General features: G+C 38.9%; 2 protein-coding genes across 2 annotated transcripts; both read left to right on the top strand.

The window, feature by feature from the left end:
- The first annotated feature begins 410 nt into the window (after positions 1–410).
- LOC133424955 (cytochrome P450 4F3) lies at positions 411–9,075 on the top strand. The gene is made up of 13 exons (XM_061715558.1): positions 411–641; positions 1,830–1,974; positions 2,105–2,158; positions 2,809–2,936; positions 4,061–4,182; positions 4,265–4,411; positions 6,426–6,555; positions 6,688–6,754; positions 7,737–7,866; positions 7,972–8,105; positions 8,377–8,441; positions 8,529–8,611; positions 8,693–9,075. The coding sequence occupies exons 1-13, from the start codon at positions 438–440 to the stop codon at positions 8,901–8,903; spliced, it is 1,620 nt and encodes a 539-aa protein (XP_061571542.1). The 5' UTR covers positions 411–437; the 3' UTR covers positions 8,904–9,075.
- Positions 9,076–10,698: 1,623 nt separating this feature from the next.
- On the top strand, positions 10,699–21,007 carry LOC133424875 (CD48 antigen-like). The gene is made up of 11 exons (XM_061715440.1): positions 10,699–10,969; positions 14,458–14,613; positions 14,699–14,824; positions 14,940–15,103; positions 17,327–17,417; positions 18,314–18,424; positions 18,541–18,561; positions 18,783–18,803; positions 18,888–18,914; positions 19,001–19,069; positions 19,181–21,007. The coding sequence occupies exons 1-11, from the start codon at positions 10,915–10,917 to the stop codon at positions 19,213–19,215; spliced, it is 876 nt and encodes a 291-aa protein (XP_061571424.1). The 5' UTR covers positions 10,699–10,914; the 3' UTR covers positions 19,216–21,007.
- Positions 21,008–21,824: the final 817 nt, after the last annotated feature.

The raw sequence follows: 21,824 nt of genomic DNA, 5'->3' as shown, positions 1-21,824 counted from the left end.
TTCTGGGAATCTTAATCTTAAACCGTAAACCATAATCAGCAATATTAAAATAATAAAAGGCTTGCAATATTTCAGTAGATTTGTAATGAATCCAGAATGTATGACATTTTAGTTTTTTTAATTGCATTACAGAAAATAAAGAACTTTATCACAATATTCGAATTTTCTGAGACAGTCCTGTAATTATGGCTTCAACACGACGTTGAAAGCTTTTTCTTCTCCGTTGATTGTAAAATTACATCGTAGAAAGTGACTGTGTAATTTTTAACAGATAAGGGAAGTGGTATCACATTGCTTTTTAACAGTTGTTGTTGAAATATTTGCCATGATGGGTGGAACAAAGGGTTTCTGCATGTTTCGACATCAGCAACTTCTCCAGTCAGAGCAGAAGCAGCATCAACAACCCTGGACGTCTCGGCCCTAACCTCTGTGTCAGGATGGCTGTCCTCCACGGGTTCTTCTCCCTGATACGCAGCTTGGCTGACCCCAGCCTGCTGGTGAAGATGGCTCTCACGGGGCTGCTGGCTGTGGTTGTGGGTTGGACTGTGAGGCTACTGGTGCGTCACGCCTGGTACACTCACAGGCTGTCCAGCTTCAAAAAGCCACCAACCCATTCATGGCTGATAGGACACCTGGGCCAGGTACGTCAGCAATGTGATTTATCATCTAAGCATAGTAAGGAACAACTTTTAACTCCAAGACTCTTTATAATACAGAATAAACTCTATGTTGCTAAATATTACCCATCATGTAGGTCTCCAGTGGTTCTCCACTTATCATTGCATGTATCTAAAAGGGACATATAACAGACATGTTGAGTGTGTCTTTGGTAATTTGACCTATTAAAGCAGCACAATGAAACTTTCAGCTTTTGTTGAGTTTGGTGGCTCCTTTGGACAAAAGCGGTAGTGCTTTACCAGAAAGAACACTACATTTCCCATGAGCACCAGCGCGTACTGACGGAAAGATCCTGATCTCCCGTCACGTGCATTTGTTTTGATGGCGAATGAAGACGGGACGGACTTTCAAAACTACTTTTCTGTTTCACCAAGTGAACAGACGGAACGCAAAAAAAAGATGTTAAACTGCTGGAAAGGAACTAGAATTTACCGGGATACCTTAAACAAGGAAGCCAGGGAGCGGTATATGGAGAAAATAATGATTATTAACGGTCTGGATCCATATGAAATCCCTACTAAAGAATGGAGCTCCTCGTCGGAGCGCCACTCTTTAGTAGGGATTTACTGCACAACCCACATCTTACTACCTTGTTTAGGCGTGTTTGGCAGCTGCTTTGGTAGATGTTTGACTCAGCATGTGTTTCAATAAATTTGTATAATAGTGCAACATACAGTACATGTTTTGTATTACTCACTTCTCTTTTCTTTTTTTTGACTGCTATATTATGCTGAAGAGGCTCCGAGGCGTGAGCAATATTTTTGTTTTCCTTTCCAGAGATCATTTTTTTCCTCTGCAGCTACAAATAGAGTTAATATTTTTTCGTCAACAAACTAGTTTTATCTGAAGATTGGGGTTAATCGCACCGCAGAGAGCTCTCGACTACGAATCGGGAAGGAAGGGGAAGTGACGTATGCCGTAAAGCAGTCAAAGCCGTAAAAAATTGTAGTTTTTTAGTGTGGCAGGGTTCCTACCATGCTCCTCAAAGTGACATAGTGCCAGTGAAGGTGATACAGACCCCTCAGAACATGACAGAGGTTCATTAAACCTGTTGGAAGTTGATGTACCATCATAATGACTCTGGAAATATGATATTAAGGTGGAAAAGTTACATAGTGCTGCTTTAATATATAGATATATGTATATTCCAGATGCAGAGCACAGAAGAAGGTCTCCTGCATGTGGAGGAATTGGTGCAGACCTACAAACACTCCTGCAGCTGGTTCCTCGGCCCTTTCTACCACCTGGTCAGGCTCTTCCATCCTGACTACGTCAAGCCCTTGCTGATGGCATCTGGTAAGGCACAACAGCTCTCAGAGTAGAGAAACTGGCACCTGCTTATGAAAACCACCTTTCCCGGAAATTAAGTGAATATTTGACGTTATTTTCTCTTTCCATCATGCCGTCCTCACTTTACTTGTTCAAGCCAACATCACGATGAAGGATGAGCTTATCTATGGCCACCTGCGTCCTTGGCTGGGTGAGTTAAAATAACGTGTAATCACCTCCACTTACCACTAGATGGGGGAATATAGATCTGCAGTGTTAATGAGTGGAGACGGCACCACCTTTAGTCCTATACATCCACCTCCAGGTCAGGTCAATGTGGACTGTAAATGCTCCAATTAACAGACTGGTATCTCCTTACTATCTATGTTCCACTATTACTTCTTCTTTGACATTTTCAAGCTGGGTAGAAAGATGAATTGCAGCAATGTCAATAAAGATTCAAAAGGAAGTTCAGCAATATGTGGATGCAGAAAGGTGCCCACACTGCTACCTAGCCCTTGGTGGCGTAATTACAGAGTGACACAATGAACAACGGACTGGCATAATAGGCAAGAGTGCACAATCCTTTGCATAATATGTGTGTAAAGTTGAATCAATTTGACCTTGAATCACATTTTACAACAGGATGTGACCCATGAAGTTTCTTATGATATGCTGGGGGTGGGATTGCTACATACATTGATTTTCAAGAGGATGAGAAAATAATTTCCTCAGTGGCTGCAACCTTTTTATTTCCTAACAAGACAACTGATAATGTTTTACAATCTAAGGTCGAATGAGGATCCTCACAACTTCCAAGTCTTAACTTCCCATTGAAATCACCTGTTGCTTTCGTCTCAGGGCAAAGCCTGTTGCTAAGCAACGGTGAAGAATGGTCGCGCAAGAGGCGGCTGTTGACCCCGGCTTTTCATTTCGAAATTCTGAAGAACTACGTTGCTACATTTAACTCTTCAACTAACACCATGCATGTAAGCCTCACACACACACACACACACACACACACACACACACACACACACACACACACACACACACACACACACACACGCGTGCACACTCACGTGCACATATAGGACAGCAAAGACATTTAGGGTCTTCAGCAAACCCTTTATGTTTTTTGGATTGTCTCTTGTTGTTATAATGTCAAAAAACATATATATTTAAATTTGTCAGGATTTATATTTTTATTAAAATCTGCAAACAACTTATGGTGGTTGAAACTCATTCTGTGCATGTTTGCAGTCTTTCGTCTTGTCTTTTCTGAAATACTGTGGTTTAAATCTTCTCTAATATATTAATATATTTCCTGAAACAATGCTGAGTTTTGTGTGTTATTTGTGTCGGTTTCGTGATGTGCACGTTAATGAAATAGTAAATCGCCCATCACCCTTAGGATTTTTTTATCAAAAGGTGCTTTTCAAGCATCTTTTCTTCCTGTCCTGCAGGATACCATTTTGCAGATGGCTGGAACACACCCGCCTTATTTCAATCACTTAGCTTATGTTAGCCTACGATGCTAATGAATATCATTTTACAATCATTCTCATCATATCTGTCCAAACATGCCCTTTCTAAGCGTCATTTCCAAAATTACAACTGCTGTCATAGCTGAAACAAAGACCAGCAGCCCCGTTGGGAACCCAGTTATTTTGCCTCCCACTAGGGCAAGACCCTATTATGACTAACTCCACATTAAAACATTATGCTCTTTAAAACATGAATGACTGTGCTCTGGTGGGTCTTTATTCAGAAGCTCAGAAGCCAATACATTGCTAAGTAGCAGAGGTGAAGACAGCTAGTCATTGGCTGTGCCGGCTGCCAATCAATTTATTAAATTATACCATTTTTATCTGATGTGCTTGGAAAAAATGAATGAAAATGTACCCTCTGTACAGATGTCATGGTTGTGAAATATAACTTTGGAAATCAAAACTCTTGAAAAATATGGTTATTTCTACTTCAAAGTTTACATTTTAACATGAGGATGTGTGGACATTGACTCACTTTTGGAGCCTGCCCCTAGTGGTCAGTCGATGAATTGCAACTTTTCTCACTTCTTCTTCTTCAATGTTGTCTTTCATCTGATTTTCAGGATAAATGGCGCCGCCTGGTGGCAGAAGGGACAACCAACTTAGAAATGTTTGAGCACGTCACTCTGATGACTCTGGACAGCTTACTGAAATGTGCCTTCAGTCACAACAGCAACTGTCAGGAGTAAGAACTCAACAATTTTGATATTTTACTAACTATGTCCCTAGTGTCGTTCTGTGCTTTCAATAAAGTCTCCTTTTTGCAGATCTTGCAGTGAATATGTGTCAGCCATCTTAGAGCTCGGCGACCTGGTAATTGATCGTCGATTCAGGATTTTACACCACTGGGACTGGATTTACTGGAAAACTCAATCAGGGAAACGGTTCAAACAGGCTTTGAGTGTCGTACACAGGTGCATGCAATTGTATGATATTTATGTAGCTTTAACACAACTCAGCTTTGAAATTGTCAGTAATAACCCTCTCCTTTATTACCTGTGACATATTTTGGCCTAATCTGGCTTATTCTTACTATTTAGGCCTTAGTTACCGTATAAAGCAGAGAGGTCCAGAGGTCTCTTTCCGCAACCATTTCTTCTAACTCCTCAGGGAAGATGTTAATCCCAAGGCCACTAAACGCATATAATCTCTCCAGTGTTGTGTGTCTGCCTCAGAGTCTTGTCCCAGTTAGACATACCCAAATCACCTCCCCAGGGCAGCAACCAGGAGGCGTCCTAACCAGACCCCTCCTCTAACTACCACTTTATACATAGTGGAGGAGTTTGAATACCCAAATGATCCCTGGAGCTACATGTCGGGGCTAACTGCCCCCTGGTACAGTCTCCCATGCCAAATTGGTCCTGGGGTCAGGGCAGACATAGTCCAGGGGACTATGTCTATGGACTAAGGTTAAGGGAGCCCCTCTCTGGAGCCAAGCATGGTCCAGGGGCCAGAGCCCAAAATTTCACTTGTCAGCGGGGCAATGATTGACAGGAAAGGGGGAAAAGGACGCGTTTTTCACTGCGCAAAAAACACCGTCATAAAAGAAGCCAGGCATGGAGTACTGGAGTGAAGTTTTTCTTGTTACACCCTTTTAGACACATTTGAGGGAGATTGGCCAAGACTTTTAATAGTGTTAAAAGCATGTTAAAAATTATGTCACAATACCTTTAAGTACACACAGAACTTGATAGCCCAACTATAATCAGATCTTGACATATTCCCATTAATAACAATGTTAATTTTGTTTACAATATTGTTATGTTTATAATGTTGTTTATAAACCTAAGCTGGTTCCTTGTCTCATTTTGGTGTTCTTTATGTCGTGTATTTGCATGATAAAGACCAGTTTGTGACATTAGCCTAGTGTCTGTTATAGTTTCATGGGACCCTAATGATGCTCTTCTAGTTTAAGGCTCACAATGACCTGTAACAATGATATATTATGGGGTATATTATACATTTCCTGAATCCTTATGGTCCTGTGAGTATTCCAGTTTTTGTATTTTGTGTCTCTGTTGTTCCTAGATGACACAGGGCTAAAAGATAGTATATAAATGGCGTCCGTATCAATGGTGCCATCGGTGTAAACCGGAGTCAAGTTCTCTCGTCTGATTTATGTCTGACCTGGCAATAAAGCTTTTCTGATTCTGATTCTGATTCTGATAATTTAGGCGAAAATTGTGTAAAAATGTGTGTTGTTAATAGTTTAAAGAGCTGCAGTGACCTCTATGTTGGTCAGAGAGATTCACATCTTTGCTTCAATGAATGCTTAAAAGATCCCCTTTAAAATGATACCAAAGACAATATTGTGAAACGTTGACAGATATCCTGTACATGAGTCTAAACCAGGATATGCACCAGCATCTAAAATGTAATTTTCTGAAGGGGGTGGGTAACTTCATGAGCTGATAACTATGATACAGCTGCCACTTAGGAAGGGTTATCATACCAAAATATCATCTACAGACATGGATCTTTTCAAAAATCATAAGTAAGTTTTGTCACCTTGAGTGGTGCTGATAATATCTGGTCTGGCCCGTGGATTAGCATGGTTGAGAGCCTCACCAGCCTCCTAGAGGCCAGAGCTTTACCTACTGGATCCTGGGTTCAGCCTCTTGTGGTCTCATCACTACTCTGGTTCGGCCAGCAACTGAAGGCATGGGCTTTGGCGTGCTGACCCCTGTCTGCACAAAACTAGACTTTTTGTATCCCATCCTTTTAAATTGGACAGTTATTTACTGGGTTGCAACATTTACATTAACTTTATTGTACTCTCATTTAGATTGCAATAATGTATAATTCTGTAATATTTTAATTAAAGACATACGAAATCACATGAGAAATTCACAGGTTTCAGTTATGCATAGAAAGTGAAATTAGTGTTTATTTTATTGAAGTGTTTTATACTGTATCCCTGGTTTTCAGGTTCACCAGGGATGTTGTCCAGAAACGCCGTGCCCTTATTAACCAGCAGGGGGAGACAGAAACCCAAGCCAATCTCAGCACAGCACACAAAAGGAAGAAAGATTTTGTGGACATAATACTGCAGTCAAAGGTAAAACAGAAGAAATGGGACCGTTGATCATAGGGAATGTCATAAAAGTTCATATTAAAATTAATTTACCATATCCAGAAGTGTCAGATAATTATTATTTACTGATAAACAATTTTAAACTATGTGTCACAGGATGAAGACGGACAAGGCTTGTCTGATGAGGAGATTCATGCTGAAGCAAACACCTTTATGTTTGCAGGTAAGAGGGAAACATGAGTAAACAGCGCGTCAGGTCATAGTAACGCCTTGCCTGCTCTTGAGCATTTCACTGCTTACTGTTTTGCTTTTCATCTATAAAATGTTTATTTTTAATTCTATCAAAAAACATGAATTTTATTTTCCTTAAACACCTGTGATCTTGAAAGAGGCCCTATTTTATATTTATATATTATATTAATATTTTATATATATATACATTTGCATTATTATTTTATTTTACCTATTTATTTAGTTTTGTAGTTTTCTGTCTGAATTTGACAATGTTGGATTTTCCTGTTGAAATTTAGCAAATTTTCAAATAATGTTTGTAGTTTCGGATGTGAACATCCGTTATCAAACTGCTCCAACTCCAAACTGTTAATAGAGTCCTTTATATGGGTATCTGATGCAGGCACCGCACATCCACAAAGTGTACAATGTCCAGTTAATAAGCATTTAGTGCTGTTTTAAGTACCGGTGTATTATGACATGAATTGCATTACACTTTGTGAACATTATACGATAAAGAGAAAAACAATTCTATCGCTTTATTTGATATTCATTCAGTCATTCGCCTTTATTTAACCAGGCAGGTCATTAAGAACATTCTTATTTACAATGACGGCCTGGCAAAAGACAAGGACCACTTGGGGGAAAAGGAAGTGGTTTAGGGAGTAAAACACAGTAAAATTGTAGCTCTACAAAGGTAGAAAACCATTAAGGAGCATTTTTTGGAACAGCAGCAGAAATTGGCAGAACACCGGTAGTCTTCCTTGAGTTGGCCAATCAGTAGAAAGTGTTCTTAAAGAGACAGGAACTTAAATGGCTTCTTTCAGGCTGAATGTATTGAAAAGCTTTATAAAAGGTATACAAGTAATTGTATCCAATCAAAAATTATTCTGAACTTTTATAAACACATAGGCCTGAAAATTAAAGTTTTTGATTTAAGTTGTTTCTTTTCTTCTTTTTTTCTTTTTGCACAGGTCATGACACAACAGCAAGTGCAATTTGCTGGACATTGTATAATTTAGCCCAACATGCACAACATCAGGAAGAATGCAGACAAGAGGTGATGGACTTGATGCAGGGACGAGACGGGCATGACATAGAGTGGTCAGGAAAACATTTACATATTTTAACAAATAATAAATTCAGACTTCAGCTCACAGAGCTGAGTCTGCAGAGTACATGTGCACTGACGCATATCTTAATGTAAAGGGAAGATCTGTCCAGCCTTCCCTTCACCACCATGTGCATCAGAGAGAGTCTCAGGCTGCACTCACCTGTGCAGGCTGTAACAAGAAAGTACACCCAGGACATGCCACTGCCAGGGGACCTCACCGTGCCAGAGGGTGAGAGCTTTGGCTGTTTGTCAGCCTTTTAAACAGATGATCGGAACTATGTCTTGTTATGGCCAGTAGGTTTGGTTTGTTTTTTTTGTCTCTAAGCACATTTCTTCCTGAGCAACCCACTTTGTACCCCCTATAATTCTGCCATATTGGTGTGTATCAGGGCATTTCCATTAATGGGAACTTTCCTGTGTGCCAGTTTTCTGTAGGAAGTGAAACACTTGATCTGATTGGTAGAATGGTATGTGATGGGAATTTGTATAAATCTTCTCAGGTGCCATCTGTTTGGTCAGCATTTATGGCACACACCACAATCCCACAGTCTGGACAAACCCAAATGTAAGAGCTTCAAGAAAATGTTTCACTTATACTTTCACTTTGAGTCAAATCTCTGTTTGTAACCCGTGTGACGTACTCTTCAACCAGGAGTTTAATCCTCGACGTTTTGATCCGACCAACATCCAGGGCCGCTCTTCCCATGCCTTCATCCCCTTCTCTTCAGGCCCCAGGTCAGGTTTTGCCATCAACGCAAATAAGATTAACATAACACAATGTTATTTAACAAAATATCCACATGCATCCTCTCGCAGGAATTGTATCGGGCAGAAATTCGCCTTAGCTGAGCTTCGAGTTGTTGTGGCCTTGACCCTGCTGAGGTTTCGTCTCAGCCCCGGGGTGAACCCTGAGGACAGGAGCTACTCTGGGGGAGTTCGCCGTCTTCCTCAGCTCGTGCTCCGCGCTGAAGGAGGTCTTTGGCTGCAGGTGGAGCCTGTCGACACACCAAACGTGACGGCTGAATAACTGGTCCCACAAGATGTCTTCAATCTATGTCTGTGTCACAATGTACAACATTTAAAACACAGCTGGGTGTTTGTGTTGTCATTTTATATACATAAAACTTCAGATTGTGATTCAGCAATAAACTGCATTTTTCTTTAAAATTTGAATGTTGACATTCAAAGTTTTTTCTATAAACCACAAAAAACTAAATCAAGAAATGAAAAAGAAATGAGACCTGCTTTTTGTAAAATCTGAATGGAGTGTCTACATTAAAAAAAAAAACAAAAAAAAAAGTTTGTTTGCATTAAATAAGTGCATATATGCCAAAACCTTTAATTAAAACCTTGTAGTGAATGTTACTGTTAATGTTTGATTGTTTTGTCATCCCTGACTCTGGGCATCCCCATAAGTCTTGAATTCTGATTTGAGTTTTCAAGAAGTAATTACATTTTTATTAACGTTAATTAGCTTTTATTGGCCCCCTCTTGGGGGTATTATACGACATGATAACATTTCTATGGTACATTTTTTCTTGATTACTTTCCCGGCTGTAAAAAGCGGAGGCGGAGACGGAATGTGCTCCTTAGTGAAGTTAGTTTAAGGTTGGATGTTCTATTTTGAGGTTTTGGAACAATCTGACCAAAAAAATCAAGAATTGTATTAAAATTGTTTGTTTTGAAAATCAATGAAAAATAAAAATGAAATTCATAAAAAAATATAGCTATAATATGAAATTCATGAAACCACGCTCTTTATGCGCCGGAGGGAAATTTACCAAAGGGAAAATTTACTTTTAAGTGGTTTGATGTGGAAAAGCTTTCACTAAACCTAAAGTTATGAACATTATGATAGTCCTGACAGTAGATATAATGTTATATCTTTGGACCATGGTGCTGGGAAGCGCTTTCGTAAACTCACAATGGCAATTAGCTTTAGCCAATATCAACAATGAGGTAATGGCTGTATTGCTTTATAATATTATAATAAACCATTTTTGTCAACAGTAGCAGATTTAAAAGTATTGTTGCCTTGATTTGCCTTTGAAAAAATGCAATTATCTTTGTTGATTTTATGCTAAACTGGCAATTCAATCCAAATTAAACAATTAGCTGTCTTATTTGTATACTGTTCTTTAACAGTATACAAACAAGACAGCTATTCAAAGAAATCCCAAGTGGATGAGTAGTGGGCTCACCCACTTTACTTGGGATTTCTTTGAATTGGTTTCCAAGACAGATCATTTTGCTATTTTTTGGGTATGAACTCTGAAAAAAACTGATCTTTTTAAAGGAGTTCCCTGCCTATCCCTATTCTTATACATATAACAGTTCTAGCACAGTATGCATCCAAAAATGATTTAATTTAAGGCATGGCAAGTTTATTTATATGGCACAATTCAACACAAGGTAATTCAAAGTGCTTTACATAAATATTATAAGCAGTAAGACATAATTAAACAGTAAATGACGAATAAAATGAAATAAAATCATAAGAAAAGAGGTAAAATAATAAAAAACAAGTTTTTAAAAAGTAAGGGCAGTAGAGTAGGCTACAGCAGGTACGTATTTAATTTAAGAGTACGCTTCAGTAAACAGTAATGTCTTTAGCCCTGATTTAAAGGAGCTGACAGTTTGAGCAGACCTCTAAAAAGACATTTAAAAAGGATTTTATTTTATTCTTGTTTTGTTTTTTTACGGCGCTGAAATTGATGCGACTGATGCTCAACAGCGATTGGCTCGTTTGGTCTGAGGGGGCGTGGCTTACGGGAGTAGGCGGGGAAAACTCCGAGCGTCAGTTTCTCCAACCGAAACCTAACTTCACCCCAGCTGATGGCTCCTCTCAGTTTTGTGTCATCCGACTGTACGGCGAAGTCGCTTTTTCTTTATTATTAACACTATACTTTACCTTTAATCTCGGACTAATATGCTGTTATTGTGCAAATAACGTTATTTAACATGTTTATGTGGGTCAGCAACAAAAGCAGCCCAGATTTACCCTCATTTCACTGAAGAGTGTGTCGGTTTCCAGCAACATGTTCACCGGTTGCGTGTTTATTGTCCTTGTGGCTGCTGTGTCCGCACAAACCGGTGAGTTTCTACTCTCTTCTAACATACTTTTATACATTTACAAGTATAACTTATTGACTGCAACTGCGCCTCTCTGTGTAAATTGTGGCGCATTATTGAACTCTATATTTTATATATTTATTTCACCCCGTGTAATGGTCCCACCCTTGGCGGAAAAACAAGAGATCCTTCAAATTAAGATGGAAATAATACTAATACATTAACAGCAGGGGGAAAAAACCTAAATAATAATAATAATAAAATGTAATAATAATAATAATAATAATAATAAGGAACGTCAATTATTGACAGGGAATTGCACATTTTATTGTGAAACTACCCAATGAAACTGAAAGCAGTTGTTATATATACATAACCAGAGTCATTGGAGAAAAAAGGCAGATAATTTTATAACATAAAAATCATCAGAATCAAATTGAATATAATGCGGTTTAAATAGGTTTGTTATTAAAAGAGGACAGATTTAAGAAGTGCACTATTGAACAGCTGAACTGCAATGAAATGAAAGAGTACAGAAGGAACTACAGCAAGAACAGATTACTTGTAGGATTACTATCGTACTAAAGACCAGTTTATGTTTGTGTCACACATTCAGCTCCTTGATTAAACGCTATACAGATGTCAAAAGTTTCATCTTTCACAGACACATGAACACCAGTAAAAGAAATCAAAGCTACTTCTGTTCCAGATCCTGCTGTGATGATACACAAAACTGACAAGAGGAAGACAACACCATCTTAAATATTATCGATTTAAACGTCAAAATACACGTACAGGTACTATTATGGAAAGTTACAAGTAAAATAACCGTGAAAAAGGATGTGGGATGTTATATTGATGTAAACGACACACCAGAGAAGTGTTTTCTAGCTCAAAACCATTAAAGCATTTGAAATTCTTTTTAAATTTAATCATTTTCAGTTGCATACTTGTGCTATAACTATTAACAGAGTGGTAATGACTAGGGATAGGGAGGTGACTGAATTATTTGTGGCTATTTTCTTTATTTTAAATCCAGTTGCCAGAAGGGCTTCACAATATGAAAAAATGTAAGATGAATTATCATAGTTGAAAATTGCAATATGCCAAAAAACATGTGCCAAAATAGGAGTAAGAATAATAAGTTTACACTTCTTCTTACTCCTTTTTTGGCACATGTAAATCAAGTTAGCAAGTTTTAAAGGATGAAATTCTTTGTTTTGTTTTGTTGTTGTTTTCCTTAAACTTCTCATGAAGTGTTGTTTCTTTTTTTTTACATGTACAAAACTAAAAAAAATAAAAAAAATAAATATGGCTGCTGTTATATAAACCAATATTTGCAATGCTTTGCAAAAAAAGGTCTTCCAGTATCTGACTGACTAATGCATTATTGATATGTCATATGAAATGTAATAAATGTTCAATCCATTGTACAGTTGTCAATGTACAGGATATAAAGTTAAATGTGATTCCACTTCACTGCTCTGTGGTCTTCAGTAGTGTCCCGTCCACAGCTCTAAATGATTTAGATATCACCATACATCACCTCGAAGTCACCAGTAAGATAAGATAATACTTTATTGACTGTTACACAATAAAATTGTCTTTGACAAGGCTCCAGTCACAAAGAAACCTTCACACAGACACATACAAACGAGACATGGGGTGTTGAGGTATCAGCTGACTGGGGGTTCATTTTGTGCTGTGCAGTGTGGCTATTGCAGAGGAGATGAAGGATTTCTTGTAAAGGATTTTGGGCCAGTGGTACATTAAACGCCTGCTGGATGGTAGTAGAGGAGAGATCTGTGATCAGGTTGGCTTTCCTGATCACTAAGCTGCTGTACAGCTCCCATAGGTGGAGGTGGGGAAGCCTGTTATTTTGGCAGCATGATTCACTATACGTGAATCATACGTCTTGCTTTGTGTTTGATTGTGAGTTGGTTTTACCAGGAAGAGATATTGGAAGTGAGAAGTGATTCATCGAGGAAGCGGTGAACCACGTTGAACACATCCTTGCTGACCTGGAAAGTTTTAAGTTTTCTGTGGAGGTGAAGACGTTGTTGGGCTTTTTTATATGTTGTGAGAAGGACAGGGAAGTGTGTATTTCTGTGCCCGAGTACCTGAATACTTGCACTTGTTCCACCGGCTGACCGTGGATGCTAAGTGGCTGAAACAGAGGCGAGGCCTCGTCTCTGCCCCCACTACATACCTCCTTAGTTTTTACGATGTTGAGCTTCAAAGAGAGCTCAGCAAAAGTTTGGGAAAGGTTATTTACTACCTGCTGGTAGCAATTTAGGGCGTCAATAATGGACGTGTGTAACTGAAACAATGTCAGCAGCAGTACTGGAGTTGAGGGGGGGTGAGGGGGGATGGCATCCCCCCTGAAATAAAAACGGTTAAAATCATCCCCCCTGTAAAACTGCCATCATGCCTTGCATCCCTTATGTCATTTCATCAATGAATGTGGTTTTACTGCTATTTCAACATTTAGAGTCATCACCAGAAAAATAACACCAGAAAAATAACTTATTTGACAATTTTCACCTGTTTCAAGTAAATTTTCACTTGAAATAAGTAGGAAAATCTGCCAGTGGGACAAGATTTATCTTCTTATTACAAGCAAAAAAAAATTATTTATTTATTTCTATTTCTATTTTTCTATTTCTATTTATTTCAAGTGAAAATCTACTTGAAACAGGTGAAAATTGTTTTTTTTTCCAGGTTTAATGAGATTTTTTTTACTAAAATGAGACATTTTAACTAGAAATAAGACAAATATTCTTGTTAAGATTTTGAGTTTTTGCAGTGATCCATTTTATTATCCTGTGAAGGACAGAATCATATTGATAAGTTCAGAAAAGTGTTTTTTATTGTTGTGTTTTGATGTATTTGATGTAAGCCCAGTGGATATTTAAAGCTTACAGAAGGCTGCATTTAACTGCTGCTATGTCATTCCTGCAGTATTTCTGCAGGTGTTTTGGTCAGTGCTATTATTAGTAATATATTATATTATTTGTAATCAGCACAAATTATCTGTCCCCATATGATAAAATCCACCATCCCCCCTGATTTTTTCTTACAACTCGAGTACTGGTCATCAGCATATTTAAGAAGTACCATGCCTTCACTGTTACACGGGATGTTGTTGGTGTAAGCAGAGAAGAGGATTAGGGGTAAAACACAACCTTGGGGGAGTCCAGTGTGTTGGGTGAACCTGAAAATCAGAGAGGTGATGTAAAAGTGTTAAAACCTGAAGAAAAGCCCCTGAATAAAATCCTGGTATGTGTCCAGGTGCTTGGTGACTTTGTCTAAAAGCCAAAAACAATAAGGATAAAGTCTCCAGGAAGAGATTATAAGTGAATAACCTTACTAAATATTCACCACCAGTTTCAAAATGTCACTGATTAACAACCTTCTTCAGAAATTGACCAGAGTCAAGTCAGTTCAAGACCCTTCAATGATCATTTGCAGAAGAACTATGAGACTCTGCTTCCTTTTTGATTTTGCAGAGAAAACTGTGTACGGGGAGGAGGGCACTGACGTCACCCTGGAACCCGAGGCCGGTTCTGTTACTGCCCCGATCACCAACATTGGATGGAAGGATGACGGTAACTACGCCATGAGCTGGGAAGGACAGGAAATTGATCTTTACCGCCATTTTAAAGGTATTCTTGGCTTTTGTAAATCTTTGTAGAGGTCTTGATTTATTTGATACTTTAAGGTTGACACCATCCTTTTTTCTTTCTGAAGAGCGCGGCGACTTAAACACGTCGACTGGAGCCATGACAATCAGGAAATTGATTCGGAACGACAGTGGGCTCTACATGCCAGAGATCAACGACAAAAAGGGCAGTCCAATCCGCCTCATAGTGATCTGTAAGCAGAAATATCAAACACAGTTTGGCAGTGTGAACTTTTCAGACTGAAAAACCCGCACTTTAAGGAATTCATGAATTTTTCTCATATTTTACATTTTTTCCAATAACCACAGCTGCTGTGCCTGAGCCCAGTGTTCTTAAACGCTGCAATGAGGAGACAGACACATGTGAACTGATCTGTGATGGAAACACAACAGGAGCTGCACCGGTCAGCTACACGTGGAGGTCGGATGATCAAGTGGTGCCAGGTTCCTCCAACAAGAATTATGTCATCAAGGTATTGTCCATATCTTGTGAAGTACTTACCATTAGCGTTTTTACACTGCATCAGTTTTGTACTAGACTGCTGTTTACTCTGATATTGCATTTTCTTTGTTTCAGAATGCATATTTTGCAACACAGTCTGTTTGTCCATTTAACACTGATTTTATTGCAACATCGTGTCGGAAAATCTTACTCAGATCCGGTCCCTGTAAAAATCCCAAATAAAGGACAAAACTAAAATATCCCTTTTCTGAATGTAGCTTAGAGACAAGGCTATGGAACAAATAAAGTATATTTTACACGAGTTGGAGCTGATAAATGTTCACCATCGGTCATTTTTACAGACATTACTGTCGACGGAGAAGCATAAATTAAGGTTGAGGGCATCAGGAAAGTAATGAGAGAAGAGACAACAAGAGTAAATCTTGGACAGTGTCATAGTGTCAAGTTCACATCCAGGCATACCTGCTGAGCCAAAAAAGTTTTTTTCTGATGGTTTAAACTAAAAAGGGTTCAGCTTCTCAACCTTGAAGTTTAATGCAGCTCCATGTTGCTCAAATGTTCGTGTGTCTGCAGAAATCATGAATATAATAGTAAACAAGTTAACTATGCAGATGACACACAACTCTACATTTTTAATGTCACCAGGAGACAAAGCCCACACAAGTGTTGAGTAGATGCAGGGAACAAATCATTGAGTGGATGAGCCGTAATTATCTTCAACAAAAAAAAACAAACAAAACAAAACAAAAACCAAACACAAGAGTCGGCACAGCTTCAATTATTACAGCTGCAAGCCACTAATAAGACCTGAAATCTGGGTGGAGTTATGGACTGGACCTGGACCTTCAGAAACACATTAACAGATACAAAGTCGACCTCCTATCACCTGAACAACATCTCCAGGATCAAAGGACTAATTGGTTAGGAGGACCTTAAAAAAAGCTCATCCATGTGTTCATCTTAAAGGGGACCTATTATGAAAAACACGTTTTTTCTTGCTTTAACATATATAAAGTGGTCTCCCCTCAGCCTGCCAACTCAGAGAAGGAGGAAAGCAACCAAATTCTGCAGTGTCTGTACAGCCGCCCGGATGAGCCGTCCAGTCTGATGTGGATCTACGAGCCGTTCAGATTCTGCTCCCGTCGTTACGTAACCAAAATGTGATTTACATCGGTTGGCCTCCGATGCGTGAAACCAAGCCCACAACTAACTCCGCCGGCCGGAGCTTCTGCCATTTTTTCGTAGCGGTGTATCACGTCATTCAGGCAGCCAATCAGCACAGAGCCTCATTATCATAGCCCCGCCCACTCAGAATCCTGCATAGATAATGAGGTTAGACAATTGGATGATAAAGACATGGCTCAGAGGCTGAATTTCTCATTTATTTAGCAAAAACAATCAAAAGCTTGTTTTTAAGACATTCAAGGCCTGTTTAAAATAGGTATTACATGCCATAATAGGTCCCCTTTAAGTTGACCGGTCAGCCTAAAAAGTCAATCCGACATCTGCAGCTGATCCAGGATGCTGCTGCCCGGGTTCTCACTAGAACTCAGAAAGTGGATCACATAACTCCAGGTCTGAGGTCTTTACACCGGCTCCCTGGACCTCAGAGAAAGAACTTTAACATACTTCTGCTAGTTTATAAATCACTGAATGGTTTAGGCCCAAAATACATCAGAGACTTGTTGCCATAGCAACCATCCAGACCTCTCAGGTCTTCTGGTTCAGGTCTGCTCTGTGTCCCCAGAATCACAACCAAACTTGTAGAAGCAGCATTCAGTTTCTATGCTCCACAGATCTGGAACAAACATCCAGAAACCTGCAGGAAGCTGAAACCCTCAGTACCATTAAATTAAGGTTAAAAACGTATAGATGCCTTTGACTGAATTTTTGAAACTATTCTACTTTTAAAGTTAAACATTGTTAATTTCAGTCCTACACTGTAACTCTAGCTTGAGTCTAAATTTTCTTTATAATGCCACTGCACTGTAACTTTTTTTTTCTCTTTACGTTTCATGTTTTACTAAGTAAAGCACCTTAAATTGCTTCGTTGCTGAACTGTGTCTTCATGATTTATTTATCCCGTCATACAAGCACCGACAAGTCAGCCTTCCAATGAAAAATCTGCCACGATGAAGAGATTCCTGCCTGGATGCCTTTTTTCTTTTTTCATTTACTCCAAAGTATATCCTGTTACACGTCGGTGATGTTGACTGTTTCACTGTGTTCCCAGGAGGACAGTTCAGGTGTAAAATCGTTCACCTGTGAGCTGTCGAATCCAGTCAGCAAGAAGATCAGCCAAGCTTTTCACCCTTCTTCCCCTCGTGAGTGAACACCATGAAACCTCTCTTATCCTTGCTGTTTTTATACATCTACTCGACATGAGCACAAGTACAAAGATCAACATTCTTTTAATAAATAAAATAGAGTGAACAATCATATAAACCATAATCCGGCTAAAATAAAACAGAAATGCAAATATTGTGGTGCTGTATTATTTTTTTAAGCCACACAAAGAAGTTTTTTTTCTCCTAAAATATCAGTTGCTTTGCTTTAAAATTAGATACATTCATGACTGCCATTATTTTTTATTCATAAAAGATTAAATCTGTGATGTACAAAGACACAAGTGATCATGCTGTACATATGTGATTGGGGCTGGTTTTGACCCAGACGTAGGGCTGTGCGATTAATCGATTTTAAATCTAAATCGGATTTATTAATCAAGACGATGTTAAAAAAAGGAAAATCGGAAAATAAATGTTCCTTTTGTGCAGCTGGCTGCATTACAGACAGAGCTCGTCTAGTCATCTTTGTTTGGTCAAGAAAATTGTAAATGTTGTCCCTTTACTAAACTCAAGGAGGATTTACAGTATCTTTCAATTGCACTTCATTCCCAATAGGGACATTTGTTTGCTATTTTTCTTTAAAAATAAAGATAAAATATTTGAAACAATTTATTCCATTGTCTTTTGTAGTTTTACCAAAAAAATCGAAATCGAAATCGAAAATCAGGTTTTCAGAGAAAGAAATCGGGATTTTATTTTTGTCCAAAATCGCCCAGCCTTACCCAGACGATGTCAGAAGTAAATCTGGGCTGCAGCAAAGTTTTCTTTTATGCCAAAATAAAGTAATTACATTACGTTTAATGTGAGGTAAAGTCTGTATATATTCAGTTTGAATCATGGCCATAACGTTGCTACAAACCTGTTCTGTCCAGCACCTTCGGAGGGAGGTGGGAAGCAGCTGAATATTTCCATGGCGGTCACAGTCTTCATCATCATGCTGGTCCTTGTGCTGCTGGTGGCTTCCTTTCACAGGTGGAAAACAGGTGATGATTCTGTAATTACTACGCGGTTAAAAATCTCCTCATGTTTAATTTATCTGCATTTGTATTTAATTTGAAAGTCTTAAATAATAAACTCTGTGTTGATTTTCTTCTTCCAGGAATGTGGTTCTTTGACAAAGGTAACTGTGATTAGCTATTATTACAAGATTAAACCTTTCCACTATTGCTGCTGTATGTTGTATTTACTACAAGTACTACTAACAACTCAGAAAATGCATGATACAACTTGCATTACAAGTAAAACTACGAGTACTACAATCGCTGAATTGAAAATATGAAATAATTGTATTGCCATATATTGAAATGAAGTCTTTTCTCTGCTCTGGTTGTCTCTCTGCAGCATCCATGCCCTGGGAAGCAGGCAAGTAACTAACATTACTCATATCTAACCTTTTTATGCCCTAAAACTATTTTCCCATCATGACAAAGTTCTCCTGTCTTTCAGATTTTTGGAGGAGGAATGAGAGACCACGTAAGTTTCATATATCGATTTTCAATACTTCTCTTACTGCTTCTTTTATTTGACATAAAAGAGGAGACTGTCACGTGTCTTTATAGCACAACCAGCGAGCAACACGGCTGAATCCAACGGCAGCGCTGCCAACCAGCAAAGTGAAGAACCAAGTGGTGAGATGAAAAGACATAACTTCATATATCTTAGATGTCCTGTACTGTTACAGCCACGCAGGAGTTTCCAGCAGCAGCTTGTAACTCTAATTCTTCTCTGTCATTTTGCAGAGGAAACAGCAATGAAGCAGCCGGCTGGATATTAGCCAGACTGAGACGGTCTCTTCTGAATGCTACAAAGAAGTTATGAGAGAAAAATACAACGCTTTTTTGTCTTTTTCTGATGGGACTGAAAACAACGAATTCAAGTGCGAGTGTCAGCGTGTGTGAGTCTCTGCTTTCTGATGTTGGATAACAGGAAAAACCTGCCCGTGCAGCTTTTACCAACTGAGACCAAACATGGAAAAAAATATTCTTTGAAGGGATCTGATGCTGATAAGGGGGAAAGAAGTCATAGTTAATAGGAGCTGTGTGGCAGGGAGAAGCTACCGGAGTAGAAGCAGAAAAATACATCTTAAACAATTCCAGGAAGCTCATCAAAATGGACTTTCCTGTGCGGGACTGCATACCTGACACCGACTGGTATCTCAGAACTCGTTAAAGCAGCGGCTGCTGATTATTTGCGATGTGAAGCGGCTTTCTCGTGACCTCACGGAGTCGCAGGAACTCAACTGACAGGAGAGGAAGAAGCGAGGCCTTTGTGCGGTCCGAGCTGCCAGAGCAACTAACAATCGCAGCTTTGTACTGCGTTGCTGACTCCTCAGCGGCAGTCACGTTACACGTGTGTGTGTGTGTGTGTGTGTGGGTGTGTGTGTGTGTGCGGGGGTTCAAACGATGAATCTCAACCTTGAAAAAAAAATCAGAGTGGACTTTTTTTAATATTTTCTCATTGAATGTCACGTGTCTACGTCCACTAATCTCACATAGGTCAGTCTTTTTAGCAACGAGTGTTACTTTTGTGCCTTTCCCTCCTGCGTCTGTACATGCAGTCGTCTCTGAAACTGATGGTTTTACCTCAAGAGACTTACTGTTGGATCTTTTCACCTTTTGTGCCAGAAACTCTGCACAAAGGGATCAAAACAAGCCCAGATCTAGTGTTAGATGGTACCGAGTCCAAACTTCAATTTGGGCTTGAAGGTTATGTGGATTGGAGCCGTTTTGAGTTAGAAAAGGAATACGTTGTAGTATTTGAGGTAATAACGTCGGATTAAAATAAAGTGCAATTTTTAGCTTCTGACGAAACTTAAGAACATTGTTGTCTGACATTTGGGTTAAGATGTTGTAGAAAGCTCCTCTGGAGGTGTCACGCCCACCGAAACTCGGTTGAAGCACGACTTCAGTGAAGCTTCTAACACTCGGTATCAACAAATATGAACGGCTCACAGCCCCTGGCTCAGTAGTTTGTGGAACTGTGGTTTCACACGGGAAGGCATTTAGTCATTTTTATTCACGTCTCATACTCTTAAGTCTAAGCTGGGATCTTAACTACCCTTTAATTTGACTGGAGTGACGTTTTTGAGTTGACAGAGGTTCAGAATAGTTATATTGATGTAGTTTTACTCTATTCTATCTCAAAACAGCTTCAGTTCCTGTCATATGAACGTTTACACTCCGTACCAAACACACCACACTCTGAAGATGTTTGCTCTATTTGTTACACATTAGTGAAGAATTAAATGTTTTTTTTTGTTTTGTGTTTTTATAAAAGCTACAGCATGTTTGATAAAAGCAAGAAAATATCACACTCTGTCTTGTCCTGTCCATATAATCTTTTTCTGCATAATAATCCAAGACTTGAACCGCTTGAGGGCAGCAAATCCTCACAACGCGATGAACTTGTTTTCTGCCGTATTTCAAATGAGTGGTGACTTGTTCATGTGTGGAAAGGTTGCAAAGGCATTTTTGTGGGTTTCTTTCCAAGATGTTGTGTCTTGAAAGGGAAATTACTGTCACGTATGCACCTTTTTGTCTCACTATTAAATCACAAATCCTCTTGAAGCCTCAGATGAAATAAATTCATTGTCCCTTGAATCATTTTAATGCGGCTTTCTTATAACTTCAATTGAAATGGCATTTACAGTGAGGAATAATACCTCTGAAGATTTTTACAAGGTTGAAACTAGGTCTTTAGTCCTCTCTGGGATTTTATTAAATTCTTGTATATCTAGCTGCACAAACAGTCTTAACTAAAAGACCACCTGCTGAGAAATGCTAAACAGGAAGCAGGAATTTTTCATGCTGTGATCAGAAACAGCAGCTGACTAAACAAAAGGACACAAAAATCTAGCATTTTAGTAAAAGTGATGTTTTCTACATGCACATATACACAACCCTGCTTTTGTGATTTTCCATTAAACCATACGTGACCAAAATACGGCCTGAGAGCTTTGACCTCCGCAATCTGGGAGACACTTTCCATAAAAGAAAAAAGCGAGGACAACATTGATAAAATAACTCAGGAAATAAAAGTGTTTCCCTTATCAATAATCCTGCAGTGAACCAAGTCGACTTTAACTGCCACTTTACTTTATAACAGCAGGGGTCGCTGTCTACATTTAAACTAGACCTAATTCATAGGATTCCATTCAATGTTATTTATATAGCGTTTATTACCACACTAGTTGTCTCTAGGATCTTTCCAGACCAGCACAAAAACCCCAAGAACAATGGAGAACAATGATGGTTATGAGATACTTCTGATTAATAACATAATAATATAATAATTATAATAAGGAAAGAGAAGGAATCAGAATCAGAATCAGCTTTATTGGCCAAGTTTGAACATTGTCCAACAAGGAATTTGACTCTGGTTATT

This window comes from Cololabis saira, chromosome 24, assembly GCF_033807715.1.
Source record: "Cololabis saira isolate AMF1-May2022 chromosome 24, fColSai1.1, whole genome shotgun sequence".
Classification (NCBI taxonomy): domain Eukaryota; kingdom Metazoa; phylum Chordata; class Actinopteri; order Beloniformes; family Belonidae; genus Cololabis; species Cololabis saira.
This window is presented reverse-complemented; position numbering and strand designations above follow the sequence as displayed.

What these genes read in the sequence shown, in the direction of transcription:
- LOC133424955 (XM_061715558.1), top strand. Translation starts at nt 438, where the DNA reads ATGGCTGTCCTCCACGGGTTCTTCTCCCTGATACGCAGCTTGGCTGAC. An exon ending in GCCCTTGCTGATGGCATCTG is followed by an intron (nt 1,975 to 2,104) that starts GTAAGGCACAAC and finishes TACTTGTTCAAG; the next exon opens with CCAACATCACGATGAAGGAT. An exon ending in ACATAATACTGCAGTCAAAG is followed by an intron (nt 6,556 to 6,687) that starts GTAAAACAGAAG and finishes TATGTGTCACAG; the next exon opens with GATGAAGACGGACAAGGCTT.
- LOC133424875 (XM_061715440.1), top strand. Translation starts at nt 10,915, where the DNA reads ATGTTCACCGGTTGCGTGTTTATTGTCCTTGTGGCTGCTGTGTCCGCA. An exon ending in AATCCGCCTCATAGTGATCT is followed by an intron (nt 14,825 to 14,939) that starts GTAAGCAGAAAT and finishes CAATAACCACAG; the next exon opens with CTGCTGTGCCTGAGCCCAGT. An exon ending in CTTTCACAGGTGGAAAACAG is followed by an intron (nt 18,425 to 18,540) that starts GTGATGATTCTG and finishes TTCTTCTTCCAG; the next exon opens with GAATGTGGTTCTTTGACAAA.